The following is a 24,571-nucleotide window of genomic DNA, read 5'->3' as shown; positions in this document are numbered from 1 at the left end:
CAGACCGATCAGAAGAAGTCTGTTTTGTGCCTTATAAGCTTAACATTGAACACAGAAGTTACCATAATCAAATGTAAAAGACAAAGGTAGAAGAAACAACTGAGAACTTCAAAAGAAGTGCTGTTATTGTCAACAAGGCAATGTCTATTCACTTTACAAAACTGAGTTTAGGGAATATTTACAATTAAACTTGTATACAATAGTAATTTTGAATATATTTTTTAATTTATTTTTTCAAAATAATGACATTAGCAAAAATTTTACATAGCCTGTATTGAATTCACACATTCAAATGAGGCTTTATTAGTAGTAATGGGGATTAATACAGAGTTAGCGTTTGGCATTTGGCTTTATATCAAAGGAGCTAACTGTTCTATGAATTACAGAAGACTGATACTGTTTTTATTTGATTTCTTCTGAAAAAAAAAAAAAAAGAAAAGCTTTTCTAAATCGTTGACATACACATTTACTCCAAATTTTACATTTAGTGAAACAATATCTGTGATAGCTCAGTTAACATCAACAGAAAGCTTCAAAAAATGATTCTGAAAATGGCAGGCAAAATATTTTTTATTGTAGGCAATTGTTTAAACTGCATATTTGGTCTTATGCATAGTAAGTCATGTGGGGAAAACATCCACATTGCATTAGGTTTCCAGTATCTAGCTTTCATTTTTTTTTTTTTTAAAGCAATTAACAGGATTTTGCCAGGTTATAAAAATGAGGGCTTTCTTGAGAGTTACTTGTAGTTTCCGAGCTGAATGGCAGAGCGCACATAGACACATCGGAAGGTGGATGGCTGGATCTCCCAGTACTGAACCGGGTTACTGAAAAGACTCACACCCGAATAAGAAGCCTTTTTGGTGTTGTATCCAGGTGGGCAGAAGTCATTTGCTCCAACTGCAGAGATATTGTTGTTATGAAGGTAGACAACCTGCAACATGAAACAATGGAGAATGATTATTTTTCCTGAAATACATTGAGGCCCTTCATGGTATACTTCTTAAAACTTTCATCCTTTAATTTGAATACCTTAACACTTCTCAAACCAAACTTTTGATTTCTCCCTTCCTTTCCACATGTGCTTTTCCCTTTTTTAGTCTTTTCCATCTCAGTAAGCTGCATGTCAATCCTTCCAGATGCTCAAGCTGTAAACATTGTCATTACCCTCTAGCCCCCCTTTCTCTTACACTCTCTACCCAATCATCAACAAATCCTGCTAGCTCAACCTTCAAAATGTACACACAGTCCAGTTCTTCTCCCCATGTCTACCGCAGCAACCTTGTCCAAGCCACCATTGTCTCATTCTGGATGATTAAAGTTGCCCTTATTTTTCTTCCTGATCCTTTCTTCTTTACTTTCCCAAATTCTCTTCCTCTTTTTCTCCTTCTCCCTTTTTTTTTTTTTTTTTTTTTTTTGCTCCCAGAGCAATTCTTTTAGAAAGTAAGCCAAATAATATCTTTTTTGCCTGTGCACTCCAGTGGTTTCTCATCTCACGCAGAATGAAATCCAAAGCTCACATGGTGGCCTTATTAATATTACTTAATCTGACATCCTTCTGCTCTGAACTCATCTCTCCTCACTGTTCCATCCAATCATCTTCCCTATTTGCTTACTTCTAATATACAAAGCATGGTGCCTCCTTAAGTTGTCACACACTGCTTCCTCCACCTGGAATAATCTTCATCAACATGTATGCAGAGCTTGCTGTCTCATATAATTCATTTCTTCTTAACAGAGAGGCTCTTCCCTGACCACCTCATTCTTCCAGACTCTGTCCCAATTACATTTCTTATTTTTCTTTATAGCAGTTATCACTACATAACGTATTATGCATTTATTTGGCTTTTGTCTGTTTTTCTCCTCTGGAGTATAAGATCCATGAGACAAGAATCTGTTGTTTGTTCATGGCTGTATCTCCAATGCCAACTAGAATAGATTGTGTTCAGTAAATGTGTTGAATGAATAAATGTTATTTCACATGAACTATATCCATCTACATGAAATATTATGTCTTCAGGGAAAAACCAAAATGACAGACCTTTTAATAAAATTATATGAGATGAGGAAGCAATGTGTAGTGAAAAAAATAAAGAGGGCATACAGCATTGGAATTGAAATAAAGAATCATAAAGTCTAAGAAATATTTCAGTTTTACATCACCTATTTAAAATAAATATGCCTAGAAAGTTTCAATGAAAATTTATTTTGCTACAATTTCTATTCGATGAATGTCATGCTATAACTCATTAGAGTTTTTTTTCTAAAATAGATTTATGATCATGTTTAAGACAATGGTAATTTGTTCATAGATTGTTTATTTCTACTTTGTGCATGTGAATTCTGAAGATTAAGAAGAGACTTCTCTAAGATCACATAACCAAGGCTAGAATATCATGCTAAGGCAACAACTTCTGAAGTGAGCCATAAAAACTTATGAGGCGCTCCCTTAAAAAATTGACTTGAAACGTTGCTTTACCTACCAGAACATTCACATCTATATGTTGGTGAAAATCACCCTGTTTAAGAAAGGGTTAAAAGGAAGATAATAGATATCATATAAAAACATAAATGAAGGATGTTAAAGTCAAAGCAATTTTTATGAGCAGTTTTTGATTCTCAAATTTTGAAAATTTCTTGCTGTTGTTTACCATCCTCTATTTTCTAAAAGTGATTAGCGAGAAAAGAAAGGGGTGTTTGGTAAGATTTAATGGCTATTACTAAAAGTGAAAGAAAATATCAAAACATAAAGCAAATATTAGTTCATTAAGAAAAGTAGGTTCCCAACCCCTTCTATGAGGTCAATATTTTTTGATACCAAAGCCGGACAAAAATTATCACAAGACAAAATAACTATAATCAAATATTTCTTATAAATATAGCCAAAGATATTTAACAAGTATCAGAAAATTGTATTTCACAACATATAAAAGGAGTATATACTACAACCAAGCATGATTTGGAGTTTAAAACTAGTTTAGCATCTGAAAAGAATGAAGACTACCACCCACATGATTATCTCAAAAGACACAGAAAAAGCATTTGAAAAAAACCAACAACAGTCATACTAAAATATTTTAATAAACTAGGAATAGAAGGGAAATTTCTCAACCCAGTAAAAAGCATTTAGCTATAATGTTAATGGTAAAAAAATTAAATACTACCCCCCTTCTAAAATAGGGAACAAAGCAAGGATGTCTAATTTCATCACTTCTATTCAACACTGCACTGTAGATTTTAGCCAGTGCAATGAAGAAAAACAAAATCAAAAGGAATCCAGATGAGAAAGAATATTAAAACTGTTTTTTTCACAAATGATGTGATCTAAATATAGAATATCCAAAGGAATACACGAAAATTACTACAACTAAAAATAAGTTCAGCACAGTATTAGGATAGGAGATCAACATACAAACATCAAATGTATTACTGTATACTAACAACAAACAAAAATCAAATTAAGTAACAATTTATTCAGAATAGCATCAAAAAATTAAAAATTTAGGAACAAATGTAAAAAAGCTGTAAGACTTTGCTAAAAATAGCAAAATATTGTTGAAAATTATTACAGAAGATATATCTAGAGATATATTCTTTGTTTGTAAATTGAAAGACAATATTATTAAGATGGCAGTTCTCTCCAAATTGATCTATAGATTCAATATTTTCCCTTTCGAAGTCCTAGAAGGATATTTTTTCAGAAAAAAAGCAAGCTAATTCTACAATTTATATGAAATGTAAAGGAATCAGAACAGCCAAAATAATTTTGAAAAAAAAAGAAGTGAGTTGGAGGACCTATGTTTCCTAATTTAAAAACTTAATCAAAATTACAGTAATCAAAAGGTACAGTAAGAATAGACATACAGATAAATGTAATATAATTGAAAGTCCAAAAATAATTGCTTACATTTAGGCTCAAGTGATTTTCAACAAAGATTCAAGGCAATTCATTGAAGAAAGTGTAGTATTTCCAACAAATGGCACTGGGACAATTGGCTATCCACATGCATAAATAAATTAGACTCTTACCTCACAATATACACAATCTTAGTTATAAAATAAAGTATGTGAAATTGAATTATAGACCTAAATACAGGATTAAAATTATGAGATTTATAGAAGTTAGATAAAGCATTTTTCGATTTAACACCAAAACTATAATCAATAAAATGAAACAAAAATGATAAAGTAGTTAATGATTCCCTGAGTCTGGGGATGAGATTGCAAATCAACTAGAAATGGATAGGAGGGCTATTTGGAGGGTAACAGAAATGTTCTAAAACTGGATTTGTGGTGATGGTTGGTTGAACAGCTACATAACATTTGATAAAAAAAAAAAAAATTGAATTGTATATTTTAAAAAAAGACAGTAGAGTACCTGAAGTCCCTGAGATTCTGTAAGAAGGGAGGTAAAATGAGTCTGTGGATAGTCTATTAGAGATGAAAAATCAAGCATGAGGCCCTTCTGAATGTGTGGCATAGTGCAAATACCCATGAGATTTGTTTACATTCAACAGTGACTCCAAAACAGCATGTTTTATCATTTTTTCTTGTGACCCACAATAAGAAATACATTATATACTGAGGCTTGGTATATATGCATGTTTCTATATAAAACAAAATTTTTATGAAATACCATTACAGTAATCTATTTTATTATATTCTCTCCTGTTCTCTTTTTTTAAATATCCCTAACAAACTCATTAAACTGATTTTATGAACCCAATAATGTGTCCTGACTGATAACTGAAAAACAGCAATCACGAAGGTAAAAACGCATATTCTGGGATATAAAAACATAAATAAACAAACAAAAAAAACTACTGGCAACAAAATTCTTACTAATAAAAATAATAGCTAGTCTGAATAAGTTTTCTAAGCATCTTGATTTTACTTGTGGCTTCAAACTCCACCTACCCCCCATGCCACCACCGAAGAACCCACTGAAAAAGAATTAGTATTTAAGAAAAAACTTTGTTTTATGTTCATACTTACAAATCACATACCTTATTGAAATCTAGCTAATGTAAACTACGCTATGCCAATTTAATTTGAAGTTTTTGTTACAACTCAACAACAAAAAAAGGAGTTCAGTAACTTTTTCACTTTGATAACAGCAGAGTAAAAGATGAGCCTATCTTTGAACCTCAAGGAAAGTTAAGGTACTAGATTATCAAAAGGAAAACTTTATAAAATTATCTTGTCTATAAAAGATCAGCAAGATATTGTTCTTGAATCACCATCAGAGAACTAAGTACCTATGTAAATTTCTGAAAGAAACAAAATTTGAGTATGATATTTATGAAAACTGAAAAATTTAGATAAAATAAAGATGTGAAATCTATGAATAATTACATTATTGAATTTTCAGAAAAATTTAATTACCTGAATAACATTTTTGTTTTATTTCCTCAAAGTAACAATAAAAGTCTTAAATTGTTATATAATAAATTATGATTAATATTCAAACTAATAAACATGCCTTTCATTTGTAGATTTACAGACTGCAGCCCCCTATCACCACAGTGGACCACTGAACTATATTTTCTTATCCTCACTAAACATTATAAATTGATATTTTATAAAATGTTATTCAGTGACATTGCTATCTAAACATTCCCTTTTGCACCATATGACATCTGCTGAAGCTAAAAGTTAAAACTACTATTTTATTCCACATCAGTACATCACAGATTATATCATCTCACCCAACCAGCATTTATTTGTTACACTGATCTGTGGCCTGAAACTCCTCTGCTTGATAAAAGATATTACATTTTGGCATCAAGCATTATAATAAGTTCGAAGCAATAGTTCTAATTTTAAAATTTAAATAATTTTAAAAATTCATAATTCAAACCTAAGTTTTTTTTTATAAAACCAGAATGAATATTTATTTGGAAACATTAAAAATATCTCTCTGAGCAATGAACTGAAGGTTTGCACCCCCCAAAACTTATGTCGAAACCTTAATCCCAATGTGGTATTCGAATGTGGAGTCTTTGGAAGTGATTAGGTCATGAGGGTAGAGCCCTCAGGAATGGGATTAGTGCCCTTATAAGAAAAGGCCAGAGAGCTAATTAGCTCTCTTTCTACTATGTGAAGCCATAATGAGAAGTTGGCAGTCTGAAACCTGGAAGAGGGCTCCTGCCGAAACCTGACCATTCTGACGCCCTGATCTCAGAATTCTAGCTTCCAGAACTGTGAGAAAATAAATGTTTGTTATTTAAGCCACTCAATCTGTGGCATTTTGTTATAGCAATCCTGGCTGACTAAGACACTGTGCAAAAAAGTTTTCTAAGCAGAGCTCCCTGGCTTCTGACATCCCAGTAGGGGTAAACTCTCTAGGTATTTCTCACAGTTAAGTATTGGCTTTGCATTACCTGAATGTACTTATGCTCCGCCAGCCCACCAGGTACTTTGATGAGCTTGTTGTTGTTTAAGTGAAGCTCCCTCAAATGAGGTGTGTTGGCCAGAGAGCCATTGTCGACAGCAGAGATGCTGTTGAAACTCAGTCCCAACCTGTAACAGAGAGCAGAAATGTATTCATACACCACACGCACATGGATGACTTTCATACAAACATTGCCAGGTTGATAGAAAAGTACTTTTTCTGGTTTTGCACATACCGTTCCCTCTGCCTAGCGTGCCTTTTCCAACCTTTCTGAGCCTGGACAAAGCCCATTTGTTCTTAAGGTCTCAGCTCAGAGTTACCTTCTTTGAGACATCTCTGACAGAACAAGACTGGACAGGTATCCCTCAAAAATGCTCTATAGCATCCTGTGACCAACCTCTTGTAAAACTTAGGGGACTGTATCCTTGAGTGCTTCTCCTAATCGTGACTGTCTTGTAGTATACCCAGCACTAACACAGTGCTTGCGATGCTTAATAAATTTCTATGCCTACTGAATATAGTAAACTCACTTGAGGAAGAACTAATAGAAATTGTGCATTTATCATATAAATTTAGTCATTGAAAATAAAAGGAGCAGCATCCTAAAAAGTCAATAAACCTACCTGCTGGAAAGGTTAACAGAATTAGCATTCTTCATTAATTTGAAAGAGTTCCTCAGGGACCATCTAACAGTCACTGTCAGAATTCGCCTGGTACCAACATTCCTGGCTTCTGACTCAGATCTCTGACCTAGATCTCTGTCTGTTGGCCCCTGTGACATTTCTCACACATGAACTTCAAGTTTAATTCAATCAAGGTTTTGGTTCACATTTTTTTTTAATTAAATGAATAACATATGAGAGTTCTGCTGCTGTGATGTCTCCTCACAGTTAACAGAATTTCAGGGCCAGAAGAAGTTGACTTGGAGACATGGCTGGTCTGTTCAACATTCTAGGGATGAAACCATCAAAAGCAGAATATCAATCCAAAAGACAGAGATGGGTTACCAGGTAGGAGCCAGCAAGATAATGGAACAGAGCCAGAAAGCTCTAAGGAGAGAAAAAGGAAGAATCTATTGGGTTCCTTCAAATGCAATCAATGGAAAAATTCTGGCCACTTTTTGTAGGATGGTTTCTGCTAGGCTTCAGCTAGTTCTGATCTTTGAGCCCTTTTGGGATTTAGATGCTGGCTTAGATAAGCAAAGTTTCCCAATTTTGCTTGATATGTAAAATAAAGGAGATTAAAGTTTACTGATTTTAGGCTATACCTTAGCTCTTGATTGTCAGCCTGGCATCCTGGCTCAGAACATTTTGATTTTCCCTCCATCTTGGGCATTTCTCTCTTGTTTCTGGCTTTTCCTTTTCTGTTTAAGAATTGTGTCACTTATTCCTTACAATACTCCAATTTCCAATATCGAATTTTGAATTTTGGACAAATATATTTATTAGGATATAATATTCCTAATAATTTATTCAAGAAACTGTTCACTTAATCAATATTTATTTATATATTCTATCAACAAATGTTTTTGAGAACCTACAATGTGCATGATATTATTCTAGGCATTGTGATGGGCAGAGGCACATGGATCACAAACCATGATTTTTTTTTTCCATCAAAGAATATTTCACCTAGTCAGGGAGATGATCACACACACACATACACACTTAATAAGAAAAGAAAGGGAAGTTTGTCTGAAAACCATTTTATATTTCTGCAGAGAGGCGTACACTATTTTCTTCCTATTTGTTCCTAATAAGAAATTGAAACATTTGTCCTGAAACAATGTAGTGAGTTCAGTGGCTGCCACTTCTTTTCACAATTTTTATTTTAGCACCAAAATACTTCTCATGTTTCAACATTAGTGAAGAATAAACAACATAAGGATTTGGTGATTTAATAGATAGATTTTTCTGGATTTGGTTCCAAAAAGAAAAATTAAAGAATTGAGAAAGTTTGCCTAACCACTGAAGCAATCTGCTCTAATTTAATAAATGGAATCAAAATCCATTTAAAGAAAAATCTGAATTTCTATTGGCTTTTTCGAAGTTTATTAGCTCTTTATACTTCTATTTGATCCAAAGCATATGACATCAATATTAAAGTGAAGAGTCTCAAAATCTCCCGACCACATTTAGTACAAAACTTAATTTTTTTTCTAAAACAACACACATATTTTAAATGATTTACTATATTTAAACTTCAGAATATTGTTTGTCTCTATTGCTATTACTACTAGTAATAATAACCCCCAAATAATATTTGTCTTAAAAAGAGATCTACACAATAAACCATGCAACTTATCTGCTTATATTTTCTCTGTAGTTAAAGGGACCAAAGAAAAGTTAGGTGATGCATAATATTATTGTGAAAAATGTATTCAATATTACAGAGTGTAATTAAAAGAGTTGTAGAAGAAAGATACTATTTCAGACAATAGGGTAATATCCTGTAGCCACAGTCACATGCAAATGCTCATCTTCAGCTTTCCCCATCCACTGGTCACTGGGGAATATCCACAGAAACGGGAAACGCTGCATTAGACACCCATTTGGTTTTAGGTATTTCTCAAAAGCACAAGGATATACTTTACATTTATTTATCTACCATGAAATTTATATACAAAAAGAGGAGTGAGTCAATTTGGCATAATACTGTGTTTCTCTGTGGGAGAACATGTGTGGATCAAGAACAGAGTGTTCCTTGAAGACAACTGAAAAGTTTGCCAGCACTCTCTTCTTATTATTACTTAACCAGATTGCAAATATACAAGGATTGAAGTTAGGTTAGGAAGCAGGACAGGGACTGGTGATCATTGACAAACTAAAAAAAATAAAAAAATAAAAAATGAAAAAAAAAAAAATGTTAGGAGGGCCTGGGGAAAAAAATAACAAAATTTTCTTTTGCTGGCTTACATTAAATGTCCAGAGATATTTTATTTTAAACTCTTCAGAGAATAGGAGGTTACAGAATTTCATCATAACTATTCTAACAGTAATCTGTGGGATGCCCAATATTTCCCGTTAGCTTTCATTTTAATTATTTTGAATTTCTGGACACTGTGTTATTTGTAACTTACTTAACCTTCTGTTTGATGCAACTAAGAGCAAATTGAATCTGCATACTGATTTAATCAAACACCTTGTACGTAAGATATAGTATAACTAATCTAAAGACAATACACAAAATATGAGGTTGATCTTGGTAGTTATAGTAAGTATGCTATTTCACTGACTTTTTTCAAGAAATAATTGGATAACCTGAAGTTCGAGGTTGTTAGAAACAGTAGCAGCAAAATGTGGTACGGTCAAAAATCAATCGTCATGTGTCTAATTCTGCGCATGCAGGCAGTAATACAGCTTGCTATTGCTTGGAAAAAATGTCATGAAAGAATATTATTACTTAGCCAAATTATTCAGTCCTTTCAGGCTAGCTGCATCAACTTTGCTGATTTTGTTGCCATCAAGATGTAATTCAGTAAGGGAAGGAGGAAGATCTGGAATATGGAAATACAAGATGCTTAATTAGCAGATAAACATTACATGTACACACTGTGGAAAGACTTAATGAGGACAACATGTGCCATCAATTTTCTAAACAACATACAGTTTCAAAGAATCAATTTTGCTTTTCATCTTTTTACTTCATCCTTTTTATAGTAATATATGCTTTTGGAAGTAGTGCAAGCCCTTGCTACTTTTCTCCTCGATTGACTTTAATAAAAACATAAACCATTTGTATCATGTAGTAGATTTTTGTCCTAGCAATGTAGAACTGAAGTCAAACCTTGAATTTCATTATTCTCTTCCATCTTTGTTAATCGGCTAACATTGCCATTGATAATAGAAATTAACTATAAAATAGAGACATGACCATTTGAACTATAATGAAGAGATCATGTATATGTTAAACTTATATATGAATTTAACCAAATATTTCACTAATAGGCATCATTAATAATTAACACTGATATGCTGTGCTGGCCTTAGCCCTAATCAACTTTTCCATAAAAACATTAAATGCCTCTGCAACAGGGCTATGTCAAAAGAGCTAAAGCTTAGCCAGCCCTGTTAAATCAAGACTGTTTCTTTATACAAGAAGAGTGCAGAGACCTATAATCAAGTGATCTGCCATATGTACAGCCCCTGGGGAAATAATTTTAGATCCAAAGTACCCACTAAACCTCTGGGTAATACTTCTTGAATGGCTGTGATTTCCAAAGATTTAGTAATGTAAATATAAAAGTTTAAAAATTTTATTTTCATTTCCTCCTACCATCTGAGAATGTTTCTATACAGCTTTTTAAATAGCATATTGTTCCACTTAAAAGAACAGCAACAACTACAAGGAAAACAGCAAATTGGTTACATATAGAATTAACATCCGATTGGCAGAAAGTCTTGGTTATTTGTCTATAAAGACACAGAACTGAAAAATCACATATTACCTTGGATTTGAAACTTTTCTTACATCTCACTGAATTATGATATTATATAATTAATGTAATATTTTGGTCCTTATTATGATTTAAAAGTGTTTATTAGTTTCTATATGGTAGTATGCTTTGTGTAGGAGACACTAAGGAAAGAAACTTCTACTTACTGTATGTCTGTTATGTACTGAACTTGTTACTTTTCCTAACTCAATTCCTTTAATTATTTCAGTGTATACATCATTAGTCATTAATCCTCTTCCATAAACAAGAAAATGGAGAATCAAAGTTACAAATTTTGCAGGTTATCTATCTCTTAAGTAGGGAATGTAATATACTCCCAGAGAGCCAAAGGAAGTTAAAATAGCATGTTTCCATTGGAGAAAATGAAATAATTTTATTATTCTTATGAATAAATTTTAGAAAATCATAATCACTCCAGGAATAAAGGATTTTGGAAACTTGATTCTCCTTAGAATAAGTAAATATGAATTTTAAAATGCTCTGTAGGTAAAGCGGGTGGATATATTACAAGCAAATTGAGTGCACATCCTTTCTTCCCTCTCAACATGAAAAGAGATTTTTTTAAACGTAGTGCCTCCAGTACACCAAGTATCAACACATCCATCACCCTTACCTTGTTTCTAAGTGTCTACATTTTGGGGGCATCAGTTTCCTAAAAATAAAGTTATAGCCAGGAGAAAGTTTGACAGTGGAAGAAAACTTTGCAATAAGACAGAGAGGGAAAATTTACAAGGAGTATCATTAGCCTTTGCACTGTGACACTTAGCTAAAGAACCTACACTCTACAGATGGTCCCTGGACTTAATGATGGTTCAATTTAAGATTTTTCACTTTTAGAATGGTGCTAAAGTAATAAGCATTCAGTATGCTCCTCATTTTATGATGAGGTTAGTCTGGATAAATGACTTAGGATATTTTCAATTTGTGATGGGTTTATTGGAACATAACCCCAGTTAAGGTCAGGTGCTCTTTACGACTTAGACACGGTTACCATTTCTAGTGAAGGCATGTTGCTTTTGCACCATCTTAAAGTTGAAAAATCATTAGTCAAACCATCGTTAAGTTGGGGACCGCCCGCTATGTTGCCAACATTAAATGCGTTTTCAATTTTTGATATTTTGTACTTACAATGGGTTTATCGGGACATAACCCCATCATCAAGTAGCATCTGTAGTTACTTTTATTTATTTATTTTTTCTCTTTAAGATAAATAGAGGATTACTTCGGGCCAGGTACTCTGTGTGTACATTGCAAGGCTGACTTATATGTAGCAACCCTCACAATAATCCTAGGATATACCTCCATTTTACTGATAACAAAACTGACATTTTAGAAAGTAGAATAATTAGCCTCAAATCACAGAACAGTTAAATGGCTGAATTAAGCCTCTCACCCAGGTTGGTCTAACTGGAGAGTATGATTTTCTAATCTCTACACTACATTCCACTGCATTTCCATTTCCATGAGTGATGGGAGAGACTATCACCAGGAGGTTGGTGATGCTCAGGCATAAGGGTCCCAGCCTAAGAAAAATAGACTAATATATTAGACAGGTATAAATATGTGCAGAAGGAAGGACTTGAGAGGTCAACAGAGTGAAGTAACACTTGAGCTCTAAAATCAGTCCAGCACAATCCCGGCTCTGCCACTTCCCAGCCCTAAGTCCTTGGTCTTAATTTACTTCACCTAATGCTTAAGGCTCATTTTCCTCATTTATAAAACAGAGGTGCTAATATTATTATACAGGAGTGTTTTGAGAATCATATAAAAGAATCCATAAATAGCATTTGGCAGGATACCTGGCACTAAATTACGTACTTTTATATTAAGTAGTAGTAAATAAAATCAAGCTTGAAATGAGAAAAGAATGCCTAAGATAGGTAGAAGACATAGAAAAGTAAAGGCGAACAGATCACTAAGTGATAAAATGTGTCACTGAAGGATATTTTGGAGGATGTGTTAAGAGGGACAGAAAAGTCAAAGATTGTGCTTAATGCAGATCATCTGGAAGCATGAAGCAGTGGAAAAAAATTTCAGCTACTTGATCTCCTACCACTATATGGCTTTAGGCCATATATGCAAGATATATTTATATGTATATCTCAATCTCTATATCTACCTATATATAGAAAGAGAGACATATTTCCAGCTACTTCACCTCCGACTGCTATATGGCTTTAGGCAAGATATACGTAATTACTGCACTGAGGGTTAAAAAAAAAAAGTGTTGTGTGCAACAAATTGGAGACTCAACATGAAAGTGCTTCATCAACTATAAATCAATCTCTATCCATCCATCTATCTATTCATTCCAGCAGCTGCTATCAAAAACATCAAAAGCATGCTCTGTAGCCAAAATGTGTAAAGAGAGCAACAGGTGGAAAGAAAACACTCTATGTTATGTGAACTCTCAGGAGATGAAATTTCTGTAGAAGCACAATAAGGGCAATTGATGTTTTCTGTGGGTAAGTACCTACATTTTGTACCCAGTCTAAGAACAGGGCAACTAAGTTGAGACAGACTGAGGAGGAAACTTGAGAATACGGAGGGGCTTTTGCAAAACAGAAACCTGGAGTAGGGAAAATGTGCAAATTGGAGGAATTTATTGTTGGTGGTTTGAGAGCCTGGTTTATGTGCCTCTCCCGGGTATCTCTTCACTGATAGGCTTACCCCTGTGATCGTGCAGTGACTGCTGTTTACTTAGATTGTGAGCTCCTAAAGGCAGGTAATATATCCCACTCACTGGCCTGTCTCCAGTGCCTTGTACATTGCCTAAGCGTAGTGTGTTCAAAACACTTTCAACAAAAGCTGCAATAGAAAGTAGTATCATCCCCCTACTTATCTGCATGCCAGATATTCATCTAATTATTCATTTAATTTTAAAACAACCTCATTAGGTTAATATTAACATTGTTCTCATTTTACAGGTAAGGAAATTGAGGCACAGATATTGAAAAACTTGTCTAAAGTCGTTAAGCCTATTAGTGACAACTTGAACTCAAGCAAATTGACTCTGAAATCTATACTCTTCACAACACATAACTGCCACTATTAAGTAAGAGTGGGGGATTCCCTTATTTAGATATTAATGACTGGAGTGTCCTAAGATGGAAAAGAATTCCCAAATGAACTGGAGACTCAAAGTAAAAATTGGTTCAATTTCAGAGGTATGTTTTTTCTTTTTCTATTTTTTAAATGCCAAGGAACTCTATTTTTAAAATAACTACTTTTTTGTGTGATATCATAATATCACAATTATATAATATAAAATCATTGTTCATTAAGTTACATCTTAGAAGGGACTTTATGAGGAGTCTAGCCATCTCTACAGGGAGACCAGATGGCCCAGTGGTCACCCAGGCTTGGTAGAAATACTTCCAGGGATAGAGAATTTCTTGGAAATAAGGTTGACCATTTAGGTCACAATTCACATTTCTACAACAGAGTTTTAAATGTCAAAGCCTTTGGGTTTAGAATTTTAAAAATGCTTTGGAAAATTTTTTATCACCTTGAGGGATGGAAGTTATATTGGTGTCAGCAATGCGGATGTAGGAGAGCTTCTTCATTCCCTGGAAGGCTCCATTTTCAATTCCTGAGCTCTTCAGTGGATTAGTGCCCAGTTCTACAAATGCAAAAAGTGCAAAGATTTTATAGGAAACTTTAGGGTATTGCAAGTCAGAATAGTGCTAGGAATCTAGAAAGAAATTTGGGTCAATAACAACTTCACTGAAAAGCAGAAGAGAAAAGTCATGCTCCTCAGAATAGCAAAATGCAATAAAAATTTCCATTATTAAAACAAAGAAAGACCAAACAAACAACAAGAAAAGAACAACACAAATTTATGAAAAATAATAATAGTAAAAACAATACCAACAAAATTATTTAGTGTGAATTCACAGGTTTGTCCAGAAATCAACTAAAGCAAGTGATTACAAATCACAGCATATGCTATTACTGTCCAAAGAGGCTTTAAAATGTTAAAGAATTTGAGGAGCTGGCCAGTTAGCTCAGTTGGTTAGAGCATGATGCTGTAAGCCAATTATAAAATTACAATTTTCCTTGCCATACATTTGGCAAAAGATTATAACACATTTCTAAAAGCAAATGATTTATGTGTGTTCAGAACACAACAAATCCCCGCAATAGAAAGGTATCCCAAAATATCTCTAATTAAACACTACTTAAATGCATCTTGTATATTGGGCATGTGGTAGCGTAACTTCAGCCCTAGTGCTTCCTCCACATTCTCAGATCTTCAAGGACAAGGAAGAAAAATGTCATTGTAAGACACAAGTTCGAAATCCCATCTCTCCAGGCCCTGTTACTGAAATTCACATAGGCTTAAGGCAGGTAGGTTCTAGCTAACTTACCTCCTGCATCTAAAGCTTACTTGAAACCTCTGAAGGTGAACCTTGAATCCTGTCCTTAAAGTTACAAGAATATCTGTACCTATGACGATCATCTGGTTCAGGCCATTAAACACAGCTTTTCGCACTTTGGTGATCTCGTTCTCATGGGCACGCAGCTCCTGAAGACTTTTTGGCATTTTTTCTGGCAATTCCTTCAGCTGATTCTTGGACAGATAAAGTCGCTCCAATTTCACCAACGGTGTGAATGCTCCAGGGCTGATTTTACTAATTTTGTTGTTCACAAGGATCAATGCCTGTAGATAGTGAATAAAAACAATATCTTCTCAAATCCAAAGCCTTTCATGTCTATAAAAAACAAGTTCATAGTCTATTTATTCCATTCATGGAACTCACAGAGAAATCTGGACAATTGTTAGAAATCAGAAAAAATAAAGCAGTTCTGATTCCTCTACTTAAGAAGTATTTAAGGGCCGAGCCCGTGGCGCACTCGGGAGAGTGCGGCACTGGGAGGACGGCGATGCTCCCGCCGTGGGTTCGGATCCTATATAGGACTGGCCGGTGCACTCACTGGCTGAGTGTCGGTCACGAAAAAGACCAAAAAATAAAAAATAAAAAAATAAAATAAAATAAAATAAAAATAAATAAATAAATAAATAAACATACACAATGTTTAAAAAAAAAAAAAAAAGAAGAAGTATTTAATATGAAGACCTAAATATCAGGAATACAGAGGAGAGGAATGTAATGAGGTAAAAATATATACATATGTGTACATACACAAGTGTATAGGTGTATACACATATGATATGTATGTATTTATATATATAATCTTATAAACAATAAATACTTCTAAAGATTGAAATTACTAGAATAACCCAAGACACCTAAAAACAATCAGTGCCACAGACATTGGTCCCCTAAAAGTCCACTAAAAGTCTATCTTCATTGACTGTTACCAGGTTTTCACTACGGAAGAGTGATACCAATTTATACTATCACCAACAATGCATAGAACTAAAATTTTCCTGCAGCCTTGCAAAATTAGATATCTTTTTCAAAAGTTTTGCCATATCAGTGATAATCATGTTGTAGCTTATTGCTTTACTTTGAATTTCTTTGTCACTTGAAAGGGTAAATAAGTTTTCTTTTATTTTCCTGCCACTTATTGTGTTTTGTTTTTTGGAGAAAGAGGATTACAAATACTTCTAATTTTTATTAAATTTTCATATATTTTAATAAATTGTTTTAGAGAATAAAGATGTGGTCAACCTGACATGCAGAAACAATATATATTTTATGGAGGGTTTTTTTTGCCTATTTTATGTATAATGATTTTATATGACAAATATATAATATTTTGAGTAATTTTTTGTATTTTTGTTTCTGAATTCTCCTACTACAGGAAATTACCTCTAAATCACTACTGTTATACCTATAGCTATTGCTAAACCTATTTTGGGGCTACTTTATTTTGTTCCAATGATCTCTCTAAATAACAGAACCACACCATTTTTATTATGTTAAGTCTCCTCCTCAAGGAACTTAGGATGATTTTATGAAGGTCTAAGGAACTTGCACTTTCAATTGTAGTACACTTTTTTTGCAGTTATGGTAATGAAGAGAGGCAAAAAGAGAACTGGAGAAATAGGTGAGAATTTTCAGAGTCAGAAATGCAAAACTTATACCTTTCTGAAGGTAATAGCTGGTTAATTAACTCATATACATTCTCAAGTGGTTCACATTATTTGACAAATTAAATTTCTTATTACAAGTTAGATCATCTTTTAAATAATCCGAAATGATGAATTGGTTGATTAACACAAAATCCTAAGAGGTTCCAATGACTCTTACAGAAAGTTTGATAACTTGTGGGGGTTGAGGTCATAGGAGATTGACATTAACAAGCAAAATGTCGGGGAAATCAATAAAAGCCAGGGCCAGAGGAGTAAATGAGGCAACTTGCTTTATTACGAGACATGCCAAATTGCAGATGCTTAATAAAAAATGATGGCAAGGGAGATCAACTGCCATCCGTGGAGCAAAATTTTAAAAGCTAGATGTAACTGAATATATTAAACATGGTCTGAAACATCTGGGGTTTTTTTTGTTGTTGTTGTTATGTTAAATGTTAAAATCTGACTTTTAATAGTATGTATGTTTTTCTCCAAAGCCATTTATGAATAGCTTACGTTGTACCCGGTATAGGTCTAAGGGCTTTCTTGGTTACTTTCATATTTATAGGTAATTATTACTGCAAGTCCTCAAGCCAGACTGCTCCTGAGTTTCTAAACTCAAGCTCTGGCTATTATTTGCTGTGTGACTATGAAAAAGCAAATTTACCTCTCTGTGCTTATGTTTTCTTATCTGTACAAAGGAGAAATTAAGTTATGAGGATTAAAGAATAGTTATGAGGATTTTATAAGTCAACATATGTAAGGTACTAAGAACTTAGTATATAGTAATTGCTAAAGAAATGTTTGCTGTTACTCAGTGTGACAATTTTGTTGATTTTTAATTTTTTAAGAAAATTTCCTTACTAAATTTATTAAGCTTCATTTTATAGGAAATATATTGAATGTTGGCATTATCACACTTCATTTTCCATCATTTTATAGAATAATTATGTAGTTTTTCTACTACACATGAATATAAAACTACTCTTAAGCAACATGTACCACTCATAATGAGCCACAGAGTTGCAAATAGATAAAATTATTGGAGGATAAAGGAAGATTTTTCTGTAAAATTATTTCTATTTTAATCCTTGCTAAATTTTCATTTGTCTCCTTACTTCTCATTCAAATGTGGCTTTCCTAGCTGAATTATGGTGTTTATTTGCATAATAACAAGGATAGAAATGGTCATGAATGAAAGAGTAAGAGAAAAATAGCTGTTTAACATCCTCTGAATGGTTGGAAGCTCTAATAAACTGTCTCTCTTCTCCAAAGCATACTTTGAAGTAGAAATAAGGGGATCACCAAGATGATGGTTCCCTAAAAACATGCTTAGAAGAGACTTGAGAAAAGAAAGAACATATTATTACAAATGCCCGATTTAATGAGAACATCACTGAAACTGGATGTCTCTTTTTTAAGCATACAAAGAGTTTTTAAAAATTATTCAGGTTATACTTAAATATACAGAAGGATGAAATTAGAGTAAGAGAATTTTCCTTTCCTAAAATAAGTTGGTTTAGGGTAAACTTATGCAAATAAAATGAAGTTTTTTTAATGTTTTAATTTGCTGATATAATATTCATTTCATATTATCACCTCTTTAAACTTATTCCAATGATAATTTAAGCAGTCATTGATAAACTTTGTTGACTTCACCATCAGCTCACTCTCAGTAAAACCTTAAGATGAAAGCAGAGAGCAGGTGAGTAGGGACACAGACTGAGCATCCTGTCAGTTGAAATAGACCCAATCAGTCCAAAAACTCAAGTCTTATGCTCCACTGTTTCTGAGCCTGTATCTTTCACTCTAACCAGCTTGTATTCTTGTCTGCTGCTTATTTTTCTTCCACCTTTGTTCTCCTCTTGCACAGAAAGCCCTCTTTTCTTCTCTATGACTTTTAAAATTCTGCTAATCCTCTGACACCCCTTCATCCCATATTCTCTCAAAACAATAAGTGGTAGTCTGATATATAATGATGTCTGATTTTTCTCTTACATTGTGCCCTTAGTACTCACTATTTATTTCATATTGTACTTACAGTGTTGGACTCACCAATAAATTGACCATAGCATTCAATCACGTGCTATTATTTTTTTAAAACTGTTCCATACAGAATCTTAAAATCTTAGGAAAAAATCTTTATTTCCTTTAAAAAATCTGCCATATTTTTGAAATATAAAAATCTGGTATATTTTCTACTAAAGGATGAATATTTATCACTTTTCTCATCTTGACTGTCATAAAGTTCATAGTGAAATCTTATATTGATTATATTAACTCTATAATATTTTATGACCAGTTTATTCTATTTATATTACATATCCCCTTTATTCTAATATATAGCAGCCAGATAATTTGTTTTATATTTATATTTTACTATGTATTGCCTATTCTTAGTATACAATATCCCTCAATTTTTTTTCTATAATGACTAGGAGAAAAAACAGGTATGAAATAATGTTTACTATGTTTATGCTCCCAAACTTAAGAACGTATTTCTATGATATTCATTACTAGAAGCTGTGAACTCACATCTCCACAGGTAGGTAATATATTACTAGGTAATTCTCCCCGTTTTCTGCAAAGTCTAATTCTTTAAATTGCATTTTTAATATCAAACAAAAACCTGCTTCCCCGATATTTCCACTTACTAGGACAATTTTGACATCTTGAAGGTGAAGCAAGTAAATACAACTTATCTTCTCCAACATGGCCCTTCAAATATGTCAGTAGTGACCCATTTACATTCAGTTTAGATATCCACATCCCCATTAACTTATTTACAGATTCTTCATCCTATGATCATCCTATCATCCTTCTTTCTCTGGATGCTCTTTTCATTTATTTGTTTATTTTTGATGGCTGGGCAGTACTGGGATCTGAATCCTACATGAATCCGAACCTTGACCTTGGTGCTATCAGCACCACACTCTCCCATGAGCCCCCAGCCAGCCCTCCGGGTGCTCTTTAATGGCCTACCAGAGTGAAATAAAGACATAGTGAGATTTTCATAGTATTTTCTTTGGACATTGAAGTTTGGCTTATTTATATTAAATGTGCACTGATATTTTGAGGGGAAACCACATTATACTATCCCACAGGTGGAGAGATAAACTAGATAACACATTGTATAGGGATTCTAGTGCCCAGTGTGAACAATCTGTTTACTCCTGCAGAAGGCTACCTTAGCAAGGTTTAACCCCACTTGACTGAGCTGATCATTCTCCATTAATGGTGTAACCTTTACCAACTACAGCTATGTTCGTTCTTTGACCCGTTTGGCTCTTCTCTGTGTCCTGGCAAGCTGACTTCTAGGGACTGCATCAACCAAATGTCCTCATCTTCTGCCCTTCAAGTAGATCAGCCATAGGAGACACTACCAGGAAATTAGGAAGTAGGTCTTCTGCTCCCCAGCTCTCCCACTGCTCTGGGACCCCCTAGATCCTTCAGGCCTTCTGGGCCTGCCTACTTTACAATGAGTTGCTGGTTTCCATACCCCTTTGCGAACAGTCCCTTCACTAAAGTCTCCTCCATGAAATCCCTTTGAGAATGCCAACTCTCTTCTGCTGGAATACTGATCGGTAGACTGGATATTATCATAGAGTGGAGGCAAGTGAAAAATCACTAAAAACACAGATAAGGATGCAGCATACATAATCCTAAATACACATATTCATGCATATGAGGGTACTTCAAAAAGGTCATGGAAGGATTCATATTATCTTTTAATTCCATATTTCCACTAAATTTTTGAAGTACCCTTGTGTGTGTGTGTGTGTGTGTGTGTGTTTATGCAGATAGAATTATATTTACTAAATGAAATATGGATGATTATCCCTTTTTTCTTCTTGGTGCCAATCTCTGAGCCTTTAAAAGTTCATTTGCACCTGTCACAGAAAGCAAATGAAAGAAAACCAAGGAAACAAAATAATACTAAAATCAATTTGTTTTGTGCTTTGTTCCACTATTGGAGTATGATATAACAGGGAGAATAACAATTTTTATTCATGAAAACATGAGAAGGATTAAAATACGAAGTAATTTTTATGACACAAATACTAAAAATATATACCATATATGTAAGAAAATCAGATGACTTGTAGTGGTTAATAAATATGATGCTTTGCTTCCCACCAAAAAGAGAAGTTAATAAACATTTATGTGCTTTTTATTACCATATAGTACTCCTGGCCTTATGTAAGTTTTTTCTTTTTTTTAAATACTTTGAGTCATATCTTCTTGTGATTAAAAATACAAAACAGTTCTTACGTGAAGGTTCTTCAGGTTCTTAAAGTCCCCATCTTTGATTTCGGTTATTTTGTTGTTTTGCAGATCCAGCAGCGTTGTGTCAGGGGGAAGATCCTTTGGCACTTTTTCCAGACCTAGCATAGCAGTAAAAGGAATGTGCAGTTAGTGAAAAGAGAAGCATGACTACAGAATCACAAAGGATGCATTGACCAAGAAGTCAATATTGCAGTGAGAGTTTTATCAGGAACATGTTTTTCTTTGTCTAAGGATTATATCAATTGTAGTTTAAAATGTTTGCTTTATCTTTCCCAATCAGGTCAAATGATTTTTTTAAATTTGTTTTCCGTTATACGTATTTTGGGGTACAGAGCTGACTATCAGTATTTGTGGACAGTATGTGATGATCAAACCAATATTATTAGCATGTTCATCATCACAAATCAGAATTATTCTTTGTGTCCCTTACCCAAATACTCCCTAACCTCCTTCCTTCTCCCGCTTTCCCATCTTTAGTAACTATGGGTCTGTTCTATCCTGAAAGCTCAGTGTTTTATTGGAGTCTGTCTTTCTTTTTCTTTCTCTCTCTCTCTCTCTCTTTCTCAGCTCCCACTTATGAGACTCATACACAGAACACAATATTTTCCTCATGTAATTATTGCTCTGTATAAAAAGAAAGTTTGTATTTTACTAGGCTGTGGCTTAAATCTCTGCAGAAATTACGTTCTATCTCATTGTTCTATTCAAAAACAATGCCTTTGATAAGTGTTACCAAACACTTATCATAGTGAAGCGTAGTGAGTGATTTGTAAATAGATACACTTCTACATAAATACCCTGTCAATAGAGGATTACTCTAGCCAAATCATCACTTACAAGGATCTTTTTGATAAACCTAACACTGTCACAGATCTACACTTAAAATTAAAATTATATGAACATGTAACAAAGCTATTGTGTAAAAAATTTGAAAATCTATCCAAACATTTGGGAGAACAGTTCTTTCAGTTTTACTTGGAATGCCAAAACGATATCAATTTTAGTTATATTTTATGACCAAAAGATATAGTGCTAATTAGAATAAAATAAAATAAATTGGTAGTGTGACTTCTCTAATATTAAATTTACAAAACATTACTTTTGGACTTGAAGGCTTAGGTCTACCTGAATTATTGTTTTTACTTTATAAATGTAAACACATTGAATAACCAAGTGGTCCGTGATATTAAAAAATGTTTTAAGAGTTATTCAACTGGATGAACCGATATTATTCAAAAGGTATGTCATTTTAAATAAATCATTATGAATGCTAATGAAAAGAAATATTTAAAAAGGCCTTTTGTTTTTCTCTCTTCTATTGTATTTGGTCCACATTTATGTAGGATATTAAGTAAAAAATTGGTATTCTGTTAATTCGAATTAATGTGATCATGTCTAGATTTTAAGATTGCATTAAAAATATCAGAAATGTTTTTCAACCTTTGGCAGAAGCAACCTCTTTATCATATCTGAAGCCCGAAGTACTGAAGATCATTCTTTCTGTACATCCAACAAAGCTTCAGTGAGTACCTCTGAGGCACCATCAATTTGTTGGATCCTCGGGATTTAGCAGAAACAAGACAGAAATTGCCTGTGTCCTCATGGTAAATATAATTTAATCTACAGTTTTCAATGAAAAATAAAATTGCATCAGGGTATAATAACTACATTGCTGAGAAGATTCCTTTCCAGTTTTGAGTCTTGCTTAAGCATATACTCATTAAACATATCTGAAATCACCTACTTCTGAGTTATTTCCAAATAATTTTCTGTTCACAAAATCACTGCTCTTGATAGTGGAAAAAACATCTTGTTCCTAATTCAGTGACCGGCTATCTTTATAAATTTGAGTAGCAAAATGCAGGTGATAATGAACTTATATAAATATAGAACTCCCTACAGAAACAGCTTCCAAAATAATAAGAAGAGTGAAGTGTTTCCAGTGATGAACAGTAAAACACAAGAATAGCTACCTTGGAGGAGGATATTTAACAACACTACACAGTCATAATTACTACCATTTTCAGAAATGTCAATTTGCTAATTTCATGCAATTAAGAGTAGTAGACTTTTGCCAAATCTTTGATAATTAGTGTTCTTCAATCAAGAAAAGACACATTTCCTTTCATTTGGAATATAATTACTGGCTGCATTTCATCATTACTTCTTGGGCTTCTTTGCCAAAGTCTTAACTTGAACTTATGTTTGCTTTTATACATTGGTGAACTTAAATTCTAGTGACTCTCTTAACATTTAGTCAGTGCCAAGCTGCAGATACAATTTCAGAAGTGGAGGAAAAGAATCATGTGTCTGGATGGCTGACGATTTTGATTATGTTGTCATCTGAGAATTTTGTAATAACAGGAACTGCTTGAGGTGATCATATACATTTTATTTCTGAAGATCTAGCATAAAAATACCATGTTCAAGATTGTAATTTTTGAAGTTTAGTACTTAGCCATTTTAAATGATTAAAATCATAATCTTACAACCTGCTTTGAATTACTAATAAATTAATACATACTTGTGATTTTGCATATTAGTATTTTTTATTAACACTTTATGTAGTTTTAGAATTTGTTTAGAAAATTGAAAATATATTATCTTATGTACCTCACAACAACCCAGTGAGAAAGGTAAGGTGGTATGATAATTTCATTTTTCCAGATGACTTTTTGGAAAGGTTTAATGACATGAACAAGCTTAGCTATTTGGGAGTGACAAAACGTGAACTAGAAGACAACTCTCCTGGATTTCAGCATTTTTTTTTTTCTGGCAAACCTCTCTGTGTTCCCAGTAAGAATTGTTCTGATATCAGACCCAATAACATTATGAACATGTAAAAGCTAGCCAAGTCATTGGGGTGTTAACTAGCTTGCTCAATGACAAACAGAGTATAATGGAGAAATTACATCCAGTGATGAGTTCTTAGAATGTCTCAAAGGGAGAGGACATTAAATATCAGCTAGTCTATGGTTCCCAAATGCTGATTAGGTAGACTCCAAGATGAGGTTTTTATCAGTCTTTATCAAAATAAGGAAAAAGAAGGGCAATCTGACACGCACGAATTTCTGAAGCTAGTTCCTGCACCCACTTCCTTTTCTACTTTTAAATATACTTTTAAACATATAAGAAGATATTCTCTAAAAAACAATTATGATAGCAGATGGCAGGTTGCTGTTATTTGTTATTAGGTTTGGTTTTGACCATAATATGAACTGTTCAACATTCAAAAAATTTACTTGTCCCAGAAATCAGGAAACTTGTAAGCTAGCCCAATCCTCTCTTCATAGATAAAGAAACAGAAACCTGAAGAAGCTAAATAGCTTACTCAAGACACCTTTAGGCTAAAGGATACCAAGAACCAAGATAGTATGAGTCCTCATTCCAG

General features: G+C 33.5%; 1 protein-coding gene across 2 annotated transcripts in view; it reads right to left on the bottom strand.

Annotated features, from left to right (window-relative positions):
* Positions 1 to 203: 203 nt before the first annotated feature.
* DCN (decorin) overlaps positions 204 to 24,571 on the bottom strand; it is a 38,306-nt gene continuing 13,938 nt past the window's right edge. For both annotated transcript variants that reach the window (XM_063075008.1, XM_063075007.1), the window contains exons 3-8: positions 21,166 to 21,278; positions 15,300 to 15,513; positions 14,359 to 14,472; positions 9,797 to 9,890; positions 6,384 to 6,522; positions 204 to 934 (exon numbers count right to left, since the gene is read on the bottom strand). In XM_063075008.1, the coding sequence (XP_062931078.1) occupies positions 740 to 934; positions 6,384 to 6,522; positions 9,797 to 9,890; positions 14,359 to 14,472; positions 15,300 to 15,513; positions 21,166 to 21,278 (869 nt within the window). In that variant the 3' untranslated portion in view covers positions 204 to 739. The remainder of the gene's footprint in view (positions 935 to 6,383; positions 6,523 to 9,796; positions 9,891 to 14,358; positions 14,473 to 15,299; positions 15,514 to 21,165; positions 21,279 to 24,571) is intronic.

This window comes from Cynocephalus volans, chromosome 12 (genome assembly GCF_027409185.1).
Source record: "Cynocephalus volans isolate mCynVol1 chromosome 12, mCynVol1.pri, whole genome shotgun sequence".
Taxonomy (NCBI): domain Eukaryota; kingdom Metazoa; phylum Chordata; class Mammalia; order Dermoptera; family Cynocephalidae; genus Cynocephalus; species Cynocephalus volans.
This window is presented reverse-complemented; position numbering and strand designations above follow the sequence as displayed.